This window comes from Pristis pectinata, chromosome 2 (assembly GCF_009764475.1).
Source record: "Pristis pectinata isolate sPriPec2 chromosome 2, sPriPec2.1.pri, whole genome shotgun sequence".
In the NCBI taxonomy this organism is placed as follows: Eukaryota; Metazoa; Chordata; class Chondrichthyes; order Rhinopristiformes; family Pristidae; genus Pristis; species Pristis pectinata.
This window is the reverse complement of record NC_067406.1, coordinates 23,993,748-24,008,211: the sequence shown is the minus strand read 5'-3', so window position 1 is coordinate 24,008,211 and position 14,464 is coordinate 23,993,748. Positions and strand designations below refer to the sequence as shown.

At 41.2% G+C, this 14,464-nt stretch overlaps 2 protein-coding genes across 5 annotated transcripts in view; both read right to left on the bottom strand.

Moving 5' to 3' along the window:
• ark2n (arkadia (RNF111) N-terminal like PKA signaling regulator 2N) overlaps positions 1-5,429 on the bottom strand; it is an 88,245-nt gene extending 82,816 nt beyond the window's left edge. For 2 of the 4 annotated variants that reach the window (XM_052035299.1, XM_052035307.1), the window contains exon 1: positions 4,854-5,429. The gene's annotated coding sequence lies outside the window, so the exon portion shown is untranslated. The remainder of the gene's footprint in view (positions 1-4,853) is intronic. The other 2 variants (XM_052035316.1, XM_052035289.1) reach the window with 2 other exon arrangements.
• Positions 5,430-10,239: 4,810 nt separating this feature from the next.
• haus1 (HAUS augmin-like complex, subunit 1) overlaps positions 10,240-14,464 on the bottom strand; it is a 40,331-nt gene continuing 36,106 nt past the window's right edge. The window contains exon 9 of the mRNA XM_052041931.1: positions 10,240-10,730. Coding sequence (XP_051897891.1) covers positions 10,653-10,730 — 78 coding nt within the window. The 3' untranslated portion in view covers positions 10,240-10,652. The remainder of the gene's footprint in view (positions 10,731-14,464) is intronic.

The window sequence follows — 14,464 nt, the reverse complement described above, 5'->3', positions numbered from 1 at the left end:
TGCTCAATTTCATTTGCAACTCCTCAAGGCATGAAGCAGTCAAGCCTGGACAACATTCAGGTATACAAACAATCTGCTGGAGGAACTCAACAGGTTGAGCAGCATCTGGGAGGGAGAAGGAATTGTTAAGGTTTTGAGTTGAAATCCTGCATTAGTTCTGATGCAGGGTTTCCACCCAAAACATCAACAATTCTTTTCCTCCTCAGATGCTACTTGACCTGCTGAGTTCCTCCAGCAGATTGTTTGTTGCTCCAGATTCCAGCATCTGCAGTCTCTTATGAGTCATGCCTGAATGTTTGCTAGCACTACTGTTATTTGCCACTTGTGCCTCCAACAGTCTTATCACCTACCCTTGATATTCAGTTGCATTACCATCGCTGAGCCCCCACTATCAACAACCAGTGAGTCATGATTAATCTGATACTCATTTGGACCTCCCACATAAATACAGTAGCAATCAGAGGAAGTCAGAGTCTGGGTTTTCTACAGTGAATGCCTCACCTTCTGACATCCCAAATTCTTCCTTTTCAGTCCTGATGTAGGGTCTCAATGCAAAACGTCACCTTACAGCTTTTGCCACTACAGATACCGCTTGACCCACTGAGTTATTCCTGTGTTCTATTTGTTGTTCCAGATTCCAGCATCTGCAGTCTCTTTTGTCTTTCAACTACTTATAAGGCACATGTAGGGAGTGAGGCAAAATGAGAAAAACAGGAAAAACTGCAGATGCCATAAATCTGAAATGAAAACAGAAAATGCTGGAAATATTCAGCAGGCCTGAGAGCATTTGTGGAGAAAGGAACAGGAAAACTTCAGGGGAAAGAACAAAGGAAATGTCCATAAGAGGGTGGAGACCAAGAAAAAATGGATGATAATATAGGTTGATATTGACATGAGAGGAGGGAGAAGGCTTGGTAATGGCAGCTAATTTGCCTGGAGGTACTATACATAGAGTCAGAATATCAGAGAGAGAAAAATTTAAAAAAAACATGCTGGAACTGTGAACTGCAGAACACAGCAGTTACTGGAAACCTGAAATAATCACTGGAAAAGTCAAGTAGGTCAAACAGCATTGGTGGTGAGACAAAAAATGGAGTTACATCAGGGCTGGACAAGGATTGAAAAGCAAAAAACAGCAGATGCCGAAAATTTGAAACAAGAACAGAAAACACTCAGCAGGCTGAGCAGCATTGGCAGAGAGAGAAAAGCAGAGCTAAATGGCCTAGGCTGATGACCATGAAAGGTTACTAATACAAAACACCAATCCGCCCCCTTCCTTAAAGATGCCACCCAAGCACTCCTGATATTCTCTAGTCTCACTACAGCAGGCCAGTTCCGACACAAAACAAGAATGACTGTTGTTCTGAAACTGTTGAATTCATTGCAAGGGCTATAACATTTCTAGGCAGAAGATAAAATGGTGTGCCTCAAGCCTACAGTGTAAGAGGCCAAATAAACAGAAGTCAGAGTGGGATAGCGAATTGAAGTGATAGGTAACTTGCTGACTGAACACAGCAATTCTGCAAAGCAGTCACCCAATCTGCATTTCTCCAATATCATGAGTATCAAATGTAGCACACTAAACTGGAAGAAGTGCAAAGGAATTGCTGTTTCACCTCGAAAGAATGTTTGGGCTCCTGGACATGGGAAGGGAAGTACAAGTTAGGCACTGCATCTCCTGTGGTTGTATGGGAAGGAATCGTAAGAAGGGAGGCAAGTGTTGGTGGAAATTAAATACTGAATAGTGTTTTTTTAATGATGGAAGGGGGTGATGCACAAGGTAGTGGGAGCCTATCGAAGGTGGAAGACTCTCCACTTGCCTGGATCAGTCTAGCTCTAACAACACTGAAGATGTTGAAAGCATGCAGGATAAAGCCACCCATTCGATTGGTACCCTATTCACCATCTAAACATTCATGTTTAGAAAAGGTCACTGCTCATTCTTCTAAACTCCAAGGAATGTAAACCCAAATTGTCTAGCCTCTCGTGACATGACAATTCTCTCATCCCAGGAATCAGCCTGGTGAATCTCCAGGCATTACTATTTCCAAAATTCACTACTATTTGCCTAGCCTGCTTTGACAGTAAATTCTAGACCTATAACAAGAGGGACAAGGGCTTGCAGGTGTCCTGTAGATTCTCATGCAAGTCACACCCGCACACCCATCCAGACTTGGAATTATATAATCAGTCCTTTATTGTCACTAGGTCTGGGAACTTCCTGACCACCAGCACTGTGGGAGCACCTTCAACACAAGGACTGCAGTGGCTGAAAGCAGTAGCTCACGACCACCTTCACAAGGATGGGCAATAAATGTTGGCCTTGCTTGGAAAATGAATATCTAAGAAAGAAAACTGAAGAACAAGCACATTAGTAACTAAATAGCAATTGATAATATCAAAAAATCCCTTCCACTATTGTGCTTTTTTTGAGACTGTGATCCCCTCTTTTGAGACTGTTACCGACTCTCCTCTTTCCAGACAGCCATAGAAAACTAACTCCGCAGCTACCATGTCAAACCCCACAATTGGGTCAGCACAATATTGTGGGCCAAAAGGCCTGTTCCTGTGGTGTACTGTTCTATGTTCCATGTTCTAAGAATTTTGGGGGAATAATTGACCATATTACACTTGTGCTTATTGTAGAAAGGATATATCTAGACAATTTTCTCCTTCTTTTGGTCAGGTAAATGCTGGTATTGCAACTGAATGAAAACAGCTTGGTTAGTGACAAGGCAAGTAAGAACACAAGTATTCAGTCACTTCTCGCCAACATGTAAAGTGACAGTAGAAACCTCAGGGGAAGGCTGAAATAGATCAACAATCGCATTTCCAGAAGTTGGCTGAAGATGCTTCATCATCTGCCACCTTCTTGCTTGACTTCATTACAAAGATTGAATAGCCACTGCAATTTGTGATTGAGCTGCGGAACTTTGATCTAATCCACTGGATGAAAATTCTCTCAACTCTGTCGATATCATGCTGTTTTCTGATCCCCTGGGTGTCCTTGCACATGAATCAGTGAAAATTAATGAGCAGGTTCAACAAGCAATTAGGAAGGCAAACGGTATGTTCACTTTTATTGCAAGAGGACGTTAGTACAAAGGTAGGGATATATTGCTGCAACTGCATACAGCTCTGCTGAGACGATGTGTTCAGATCTGCCCCCTCTACCTAAAGATATACCTGCAATAGAGTGCAAAGTTCATATATTTATTCTCGAGACAGCTAGCTTGTCACATGAGGAGAGGTTAAGCAGACTAGGCCTGTACTTTCTAGTGAAAGGATGAGAAGTGATCTCAGTGAAACATATTAAAATCTCATGGGGCTCCACAGGGTAGCTGCAAAGTTAGTCTTCCATGGTTGTCTAGAAAGAGAACAGTCAGTCTCAAAGAAGGGATCACAGTCTGAAAAGAAAGGACAGCCATTCAAGGACAGAGATGAGAGAAATTTCTTCATCTGGGGTTGGGGGGGGGGGTGAATCATTGTAACTTACTACCTAACAGAGCTATGGAAGCTCAATTACTAAGTATATTCAAGTCAGAGATTGATTATTCTTAGATATTAAGAGAATCAAGAAATAAAGGGAAGTGCTGGAAAGTGGTGCTGAGGCATAAAATCTGGCTTGATCTTACCACACGGCACAACAGGCACCATAGCCTGCTTGTATTCAGGTTTTCACTGAGTCATACAGCACAGACCTAGGTCCTTCAACCCACTTTCTCCATCCCAACCATCAAGTACCCATCTGTACTAAAACCATTTACCAACACTTCTATGCCTTGGCAATTCAAATGCTCACCTAGATACTTAAATGTTTCAAGAATCTGCTTCCACCACAATCTCAGCTGGTGCATTTCAAACTCCAACCACCCCTTGTGTGAAAAAAAACTCCCTTATTTCTCCTCTAAACCCCTTACCTTAAACCCATATTCTCTGGTTAAGGGCAATTCTGCTTTGCAGTAAGGTTTTCTACTGTCTATCATATCTATGCAACTCATGATTTAATACACCTTTAACAGATTCCCCACCCCCTTAGCCTTCTCTCCAAGGAAAACAAACCCAGCCTATCTTCCTAATATCTTTCTTAAACACTCCTCCTACAAACTCTATACTCCCGAAGGGTGTACCCCACCCCCCTTCCCATAAGCTTTTTTTAAAACCAAACCCTTGACATCCCTTAACATCCAGTTTTCCCCAGACTTGCTGTTCTTGCCTTTCACCCTTATGGGAACATGCTGGCCCCAATCTTTCACTTTTAAAAGACTCCCACTTGTTGTATGTCAATTTACCCACAAGTAGTTGCTAGCAGTTTACATTTGCCAGGTCATCTCCAATGACATTGAAATTATCTTTCCCCCAATTCAGAACCTTAGTTTCCAAACCATCCTAACACCTCTCCGTAATTACCATGAAACTTTTAGAGTTAAAGTCACCATCTCCAAAGTGCTTGCCCAGCTTCATTACCCAGGATTAGGTCTAGGACTGCCCCAAGCATTCCCGCGGTGCTTCTTCCCCCTCATTACACCTACATCTTTCACCCAGGCTTGCCCTCTGCAACTCCTCCCTTCCACATCGTCTCTCCCCTCCTCTGCATTCCACCTCCCCCGATCCTCCACAACTCTCTTTTCCACAGCACCTACTTTCCTCCGTTGCTCACCACCCCACTCTCTCTTACCCTTCTCCAAGACTCCTGCACCCAACCTGCCTCCCCGCCTCAGTACATCTCCTCACTTGTCTCCCCCCCCCCTCACCCCAACGTTATCTTCCTCCTGTACAAACCCGCCCACCCGATTTCCCCTCCTACTCGCCATACCCTTCCCCCTTTTTCTGTCTCCCTCCCGATTTCTTACCGTCTCGACCTCTGGGTCTGCGTCTCCCAAAACAAGCTCTCCCACTTCCGCTCCTGCGCACTGCGGATTCACCGGCGTCGTGCGCGGCCGCTCATCGCGGGGGGAGGGCGGCCTCCGCACCCAACAGAAACCGAGACCGGGCACCTCCCGAACCAACGCCGTCGCGGCCCTTTCTTTAATTGCCCACAAAGCCACTTCGCACACCGCCAGCTGCGCCTCCAAAATGGCGGAGGGCACAGCTTCGAATGGGCTTTGTAAATCGCACTCGAGCTTCTCCCGGTCCCTCCAACCTGCGATTCAGTTCTGGGGTTCGCTTACGGGAGCGTGATGTCTGAGCAGAGTTAGCGTGGAGGCCGCTGGTGGACGGACCGGCAACATGGTCTCGGCTGGGGCTCCGGCTCCTCCGTGCGCCGCTTCGGAGGCTCCTCACAAAATGGCAGACGCTGCACCGGCTTCTCCGCTGGAAAGGTCAGCCGTCCGTGACCCGGAATAGTTCGTTCATTCTCCGCGTTGCCATGGTGACCGTCCAGCTCTGGCCTTTCCTATAGCAGCCCCATTGCCACCATTTTAGGACAAGCATTCCAATTAAAATTGTTCTCTAAAGTATCTGAACAAAAAACTAAGAACTAATTTCTATAATACTCTCATTAATAGTACAAAAAGCTTCACCACCAACAAGGATTGTACAGCATCTTAAAGATCATTATCCACCAGGTGCAAAGAACATATATTGATAGTAGAATTTAATGATGAAACAATAACAGGGCTGCTGTTGGAAAGACCACAGTTGTTTTTATATCTTCGATCTCCAATGGATGTGCAGCCACAGTACCCTCTAACCCTAATCCAACCGCACATCTTAAAAGTATTTGTTTTCTATATTTGCTCCAGGATTAATACCCTCCTCAGATTCCTGCGTCTTTCCACAATCATTTTTCATGCCCCAAGTAAAACTGATCAACCCCATAAACTTCACCCAGACATCTCGTGAGTACAGACATAAATTGCTGAAAACCTACTGCAAAGACCCAAGATTTGGAAACACAAGAGACTGCAGGTTCTCAACTTGAAATGTCAACCATCCCTTTCCTTCCTCAGATGTTGTAGAGTAAGAGTAATACAGCATGGAAATAGGCCCTTTGGCCCAACTCGGCTATGCTGACCATGGTGCCCAGCCAGCGAGTCCCATTTGCCCATGTTTGGCCCATATCCCTCTAAACCCCTCCTGTCCACATATTTATTCAAATATCTTTTAAATGTTGTTATTGTACCTGCCTCAACCACTTCCTCTGGTAACTCGTTCCATATACGCACCACCCTCTGTGTTAAGAAGTTGCCCCTCAGGTCCCTTTTAAGTTTTTCACCACTCACCTTAAACTTATGCCATCTGGTTTTTAATTCCCCTTCCCTGGAAAAAGGCTTTGTGCATTCACCCTATCTATACCCTTAATGATTTTATACAACTCTATTAAGGCCACCACTCAATCTCCTACATTCCAAGGAGTCTTCTCTGCACTTTCCAGGTTAATGATGTCTTCAACCAAAACTGTGCATAATACTCCAAGTGTGGTCTCAGCAACACCTTGTACAACTGCAACATAGCATCCTAACTCCTAGACTCAATGCCCTGACCAGCATGCCAAATGCCTTTTTCACCACCGTCTACTTGTGACGCTGCTTTCAGCGAACTATGTACTTGTACTCCTAGGCCCCTCTATTCCACAACACTCCTCAGGCCCAAACATTCACTGTACAAGTCCTACCTTGGTTTGAGTTCCCAAAATGCAACACTTCACACTTATCCAAATTGAAAGCCATTTGCCAATCTTCAGCCCACTTACCTAGCTGCTCAAGATCCCTTTGTAATTTTTGATGCTGCCTGACCCACTAAGTTCTTGAGGTTTTTTTTGCCCAAGATTTGGAAGATTTGGTTATTTTTATCTTAAGAAAATTATAGAAATCCTTGTCCAAGCATAACGTTGCACACCAAAAGAGAACTATACTTATCGTCAGGTTTCAAACATATCAGCATCAATGTTCAGATTCATGGTAACGTTACAAAATACTGTGCAGTAATGTATTATTCATTGATGCATTAATCCTACTGACACCTGCGGTTCCTATTTCACAAGGGAAGGAAATATCAGAGGTGATGATCTGTGGATCCTTTTTTTTACTTCAAATATACTGTATCTAACCCAAACAAATAAATAGAGATATGTATACACTTAATATTTTCTGGCTAATTTGGTAGGTTATAGCCATTAATTAGAAGCAACTGGAGGAAAACACGTCCAGCATTCAGATTTTTAGTAAATTGATTCCTCAACCAATATTTGGGTCAGGTAAAGCAACGAATGCTAAACAGACTAAAACATCCAACAGAGGACTCAGTTACAATTGTAGTCTCCTTTCCCTTATAGAGTAATATAGCACCGAAGCAGGCCCTTTGGCCCAACTGGTCCATGCCAACAAAGATGCCCCATCCATACTGGTCCCATTTGCTAGCATTCAGTCCATAACCTTCAAAACCTTTTCAATCCATGTACCTATCCAATCGGTGATGTAGGAATTTAAAGTTCTCTCCACCCCACCATTTTACCAGATTGTGATGTTTGTATTTTATCACCATAACTTGTTAGAGAAAATTTAATACACAAGAACCTAATTATGAAGGAGGATGATTTCACATCAGTTATTTTGTTACATTGATCTATACTTCGGTGCTATCAGGCAGCCAAAGTATCAAAATTATTACTTTGTATTAGACTTCCATCATAATCAAAGTTATTCAATTGTGGGTTAGTGCTACAAATTTCTGACAACAGTTGTTGCAGTTATTCTAAATTTAAAATCTTTAGGTCAAATCTAACTTCTTTTGACTTATGAATATACAGACGTACTGAACTTCTCTCCCTCCACAAAAGAGAGAATCGCAGATCTGATCTCCATTCTGTGACTTTGCTTTATCACCCTTCTGAGAGGGACAGGAATCTCTGGAACTCTCTACCTCAGAGAGCTGTGGAGGCAGATTTACTGAAATTATTCTAGGGGCCTAGGGAGGGAGGCGAAAATAAATGGCGCGGAGGTCAACTTTGAATCAGCAATGATCTTATGAATGGCGGAATGGGCTTGAGGAGTCAACTAGACTATACCTATCTCTTATGTTCTTCTATTCTTCACTCATCCAATCATCAATATAGGCTATCAAGCTTTTGTTTTTGAAAAGGCCTTCAGCCTAAGCAGCAGTTAGCCCATTACATGAACAATGTAAGATGAGTTATAAATTGTCACATCTAAAACATGGTTATAATTTTCTCAACTTTCTTCTCTCCTATTCATCAACAAGAAATCAGTTTCATATGCAACATGATCTGCATGGTACCTCAGACAACTGGTCACAAACAAGTCATCTTAACTGCGATTTCAATAGGCGTTTTGCTTTGGGGAACACAGCTAACCCAATGGGAAGTCTACAAGAGCATTTTCAGCTACACAAAAAGTGCTGGAGGAACTCAGCAGGTCAGGCAGCTTCTGCCCTCTTCCTTTCTAGTCCTGATGGATCGCGACCCGAAATGTCAACTGTTTATTTCTCTCCAGAGATGCTCCCTGACCTGCTGAGTTCCTCCAGCACTTTTTGTGTGTGTTGCTCCAGATTGCAGCATCTGCAGAACCTCTTGTGTCTCCAAAGAACATTTTCAGTTTGGATTTTCTCCTTCCTCATCAAGGAGTCAGCAAGGTCTAATGAAAAATTCTAGAGTGGATTGATTGATGAACAACAGATCGAGCATAATAAAACTCTTAGGTTTCTATGATTTAGTTAATTCAGCTGGTTTATTCAGAGACTGATAGATGACAATCAAGCTTATCGATGCCAACATTTCTGGATTATTTATTTTGGAAAGTAGGGTGAAACACTTATTAGGATGGAAGACTTAAATCATTGCATCTTTTCCCAGAACACAATGGACCAAGCTACTTGCTGGTTTAAGTTTCAGCACACTATTTTGAGAGTTTTGTTTTTAGGTTACAGGTTACTTTTTAAAAAATCACACAATTATAGCAGATTCATTTGACAAGAACACAAAAGCAAAGTACTACCGTTACTGGAATTCTCAAAAACTCAATGCTGGAAATACCCAGCAGGTGAGGCAGCATCTCTGGAGCCTGGATGACCTGAAACATTAACTCTGTTTCACCATTTCACAGACTCTGCTCAACCTGCTGAACATTTCCAGCATTTTACATTTTTTAAAATTCATTTAATTTAGATCGAATTATAAAGACGGCCTACTCCTAGCAGGCAATTGCAGCTCTGGACACATTTGGTAGGGTTAAAATGTTTTATTCTTTGTTGTTTGAAAGAGTAATTAAGGAAGGAGAGCTTTATTCAAAATATTTGGAACAATGTGAAGTGGAATAGTAGAGATGAGCTACAAATAATGAAATACAATGGGTCAAATGCTATTTTCTCATTCATATATACTTTGATAAAAGCAAGCTCCAGAAGATTGTAAATATTCACACAAAATCTGCCATAACTCCATATGTAAATGTATTCTATTATTTATTTCTGGATTGCCGCACCTTTTTCCCAGGGTGGCAATGGCCAATACCAGAGGATATCCAGTAAAGGTGAGTGGAGGAAACTTTAGGGGAGATGTCAGAGGTAGGTTTTCTTTTATATACACAAAGTGGTGGGTGCCTGGAACACACAGCCGGAGGTGGTGGTAGAGGCCGATACAATCGGGACATTTCAAAGACTTAGATAGGCATCTATGGGCTGTGTGGGAGGGCGGGGTTAGATTGATCATGGAGTAGATTTATATAGGTCGGCACAACATCATGGGCCAAAGGGCTGTTTTATGTTCTAATGCTGTAGGCACCATTCCATTAGCATGTAGAGAACAAGTCATTCATGCTAATATTCAGGAAGAGAGAAGGTAATGTCTCTGCATATACAGACATGAAAATGAGGGCATATTCTCTAATAGCCCTGCAGGTAACTGCATAATGCTCTATATGACAGAATGTAAAAATCAGGAAGGTGCTAAATTCAGTTAACATGCTAGGTCAACTGACCTAAGCCAAGGCTAATTATAATACTCTCTTGAGTAGAGGAATAAAAGAGATTTCCCCTCGTTTTATAGATAGTAATTGTTGCTGGGAGGATTATACATGAAATCAGAATCTAACTTAATTGAGATCCTTTCTCCCTTTTTAAGAAAAAAAAACACTCAGTACTAATTCATAAATAATAGAGGGACCATAGCCAACCTAAAATGGAAAGAAAACCAAGAGGGAAACAAAACGGGGAGAGGGAAGAGAAAAATATACTCTAATCAGAAACTCAGAAAAGACAAACATTAACTCTACAAAAAAAAAGTTCACTTTCTGGAATTTTATTGGATTCAGCAGCCATGGTAACTTACATAAAATACAGAGTTAACAAGGAATTAACTCATTATACAAATGTCATGACACCACAGAGGTTTCATTGTTGGCTGGTATAACAATAACATTTTCGCAAGAGTGAGCAGTTGATGAGCTACTTAAGAAGCTTGGCGTACTTAAATGTCATCCTCACAGTGTCCACTCACAAAAGGACAATTCTTGTTAACCTTCAAATAAACCTCATTAGCCCAAAGTGACAAATTTGTCAGAACTTTAAGTCAACATTAAAAAAATACAGATATACTCCACTGTTTTAGTCTTCTTGTCCAAGGTGTAGGCACATAGAAACTGTGAAATCAGGGATGCTTCACATTGGAAGGATTTCATCCATTGCCAGTTAACAGTTCATTTGAGTAAATTCCTTTCAGGCACCAAGCTCTCCAGACCCTCCATCTTCTCAGAAAGAAGAAGATCAACTTTTTTCTACAAGAGAATTTAACTCATTAAAGAATAACTAAAATTATTCATGTCATTTTGCAGATGTCTTTATTATATTTAATTATAAACTTAATAGGACCCATGCAATTAAACAAGCACAGCTAGAGGTCATTCTGTAGCCATATTCATACAGCTACTAATGGATCAGTCAACAGCAGATTCCCTCTCAACTAAAAATTGTGTCTAGATTATACTGCAAAAATTGGAGTCAGTAATCAAGCAGTTTTCCTACTAGCTTCCAACAATGCCCACTTTGTTTGTTATGCATTTTTCAAGATGCAGGCATTGCTGGCCAGCTTAGCATTATTGTGCACTTCTAACTGTTCTCAAGGTTATGGTGACGTGTTACCTTCTTAAACTGCTGTAATCCTTCTGGTGAAGGTACTCCTATTGTGTTCTTGGGTAGGGAGTTCCAGGATTTAAACCCAGCAATGACAAGTGAACAGTAATGTATCTCCAATTCAGAATGGGTGTGTGATTGGGAGAGGAACCTGCTATTGATGGTGTTCCCATACACTTCCTACCTTGTGTTTGATAGAGTTTGTGGATTTGGGAGGTACTGTTGGTGTAGGATTTGCCTGATTACAGAACAAATCTAGTTGGATTTACACAAAAATAACAGCAATAGCAGGATTTTTAACACTGGAGTTTATGTTCTGCAGGACCTTCCATCCACTAGCATTCAATTACTGTTTTCTATTCCCTTTTCAATCATGTTATCATCTAAATTTACCTGAAAAGCACCCATACCATTTGCCTTAACTACTGCACACAACAGCAAGTTCCTTTCTCAGGGTAAAGAATTTCTTCCCTCAGCTTGTAGAACTCTTGCCCAAGTCAAAGGGCTGTGGATTTAAGTCTCACTCCAGACACCAGAGTACAACATATTAGGCTGACACTTGACTGGAGTATTTAAGGAATGCTATAATGTCTTGGGTGCCACCTTCTAGACCCTATCTGCTCTACCAAGTGGCAGTATTTTGACGATTAGGGAGATTAATCTCTCTGTCCTAAACAATATTCATCCCTTGCTTAATGTTACCAAATTCATCATGTTGCTTTCTGTGACAGCCTGCAGATTTGCTGCTGTTTCCTCCATTACAACAGTGCCTACACTCCAAAACATCTGATTGGCTGCAAAGCAGTTTGGGTTGTCCTGGTGGGGAGATAGAAGGCAAGATATAAAATGTCTCATTTAACCTAGATGCATTGGCTTTTAGGAGGAAATCCAACCAGATTTGTGAAGATGTGATTTCGGATATTATCCCTGAACAGTTTATTATTCTAGACTCTTCCAACCGTGGGGAATATAACCTCCTATATTCATGGAAATATAAGCCTAATTTATGCAAGTTTACTTTCTAAATTTAAACCCAGTTATCAATATGCTGAAGAAGTAACAAGTACTTGAAGAGACGAGACAAAGTGCTGAGAATGGTCCAGGGAGCTCATTTTCAATCAGCATAGACACAGTCAGCTGAATGACTTCCATCTTCACTGCAAACCTTCTATGATAAGAAAAATTGAAGATTTTGCTCACTACAGAAGGGCAGAGGCTGTGCAGAAACAAAATTGGCTAAGATGCAGAAAATGGAGACTAGTGGTAAGCTATTGTTTTCAAACCAGAGCAAAGTATTTACTGGAGTTTTCCCAATGAGCAGTATAGACACGACTACCCTTGAATATGGATATGGCCCTAGAGAGGTTCGAATTGTTCAGCGCTGAGCCGAAAAAGGTTAGGGGATATTTCATAGAGGTGTTTGAAGTCAAGAGAGTTTTGACAGAATAAACAAGTAGAAACTGTTTCTAGTAGTAGAAGGGTTGATAACCAAAGATCACAGGTTTACAATTGGTCAAAGAACTAGAGGCAATATGAGAAAGAACAAAAATAAATACACACAAGTTTTGAGGTTTAGAATGCACTGAAGGTGAAAGCTAGCTTTCCATTTGTAAAATGCCCTTCACAACTTCAGGATATCCCAAAGCACTTTACAGGCATTGAAGTACTTTCGAAGTGTAGTGCAATATAGAACAAATTATAGCAAATTTACACACAGTGAGCTCCCAGAAACATCAAGGTGAAATGTTAAGATAATCCATTTACACTAATTTTGGTTGGAGGGATAAAAATTGGACAGAATTGGACAGTTGTTGGGGTTAATGCCCCTGTTCCTCTTCAAAAGTTTCTTAGGATCTTTAATGAAGGGTTGTGAAAGCAAGTTCAATAATAGTGGTGAGAAGAAAACAGGATAAATACTTAGAGGGGGAAAAAATTGTAAATGGGAAAAGAGCAATGATATGGAACTAACTGGATAACTCTTTCAAATGGGCATGGACACGATAGCCTGAATGTCTCATTTTGCGCTCTGATATTCCATTAACTACCTGAGAATAGCAAGTCTTCTGCTTTTCCTTCCCTTCTACTCCAAGCAAAAAATGTACTTCTGCAATCTTCACTCAAATGCCCAGTCCACTGTTTCTGTCTTTACCCCAGGGAGTATATATTGGCATCAAATTTGATCCCTTCAAAATTTTTTGACTTAATAGCACATTTGATTTCTCATGCACTATCCCAAATTTAAAAGCTTCCCTACAATAAAAAAAATGTTTTCCTTTGGCTTGCTGACACAGGCTGAGAAGCATTTTAAATATTTTAAGAGTATGCCTCACAAATTTAAAAATATTTGACCTAATCAAAGAATGTCAATAGGCCATTCTATTCTAATATCACAATCAATCTCATAGCCATTCAATGTGCTTGTATAGCTATCTTTCAAACATGGATTTTTCACATCTCCGGATTAGGAGATCTGAATGATGCTGTAATACCTCAACTGCCAGTGAAAGTCAGTTAATTGAGCACAGTCAAAAAAGGAACTGAAATTGGGACATCTTGAGCCAAAGAATCCATTAGGATTCCAGAGGAATCCAAATGAAAAGGATCCTATTGAAAGGAAAATACACTGCAATTTGCTTCAGAAATATCAAGCAAGATGACAAACAAAAGAATTAATATGAAAAGGCAGTGTACAGCACAGGGTCATAAGTGTGCATCAGTATCGATCGTCAGTGATATATTTGTTCCTGATTAACCTGAATCCTGAGTTTACCAGACTAACCAAAGAACAGTGGGTCAGAAGTGTACCCAGAAGGATAGACAAAGTCAATCATTGAAAAAAATTGTGACAATAGTTAGAAAATAAAACTCACATAGTTTTTCTGGATAGTTCTGTGGAGAGGAACTAAAAAAATGTCAGTTTTTTTTATTCTTGTTTGCAGGAGGTGGAAACGTGGCAAGCCTAACATTTAGTATTTGTTCATAACCACTCTTTCAAAAACTGTGCCGGGTTGCTACCTTGAACTGCTGCAGTTCTTCCAGTGAAGATACTCCCATAGGACTGTTGAAAGGGGAGTTCTAGGATTTTGATCCAGGAATGAAGAACTAGAGATAGATTTCCAATTCAGGATGGAAAGTGACTTCAGAGGAGATTTGCAGGTAACAACTTTCCCATGACCTCCACGTTGATTCCTTCACCACCTGCTGCAGTCCCAGTCTCGTGGCCTTCAGGCTTTGGCCAGTTCAGTTACTGAGCAATTCTTGGTTTGACGATGCTTTGAGGCTTCATGGGGTGCTCTCCCTCCTCTACTGTGCCAACTCCATGGTGGTCTACTGGTTCAGGACATAACCAGTGATTGGAACGGGGGAGTCTAGAAAATGG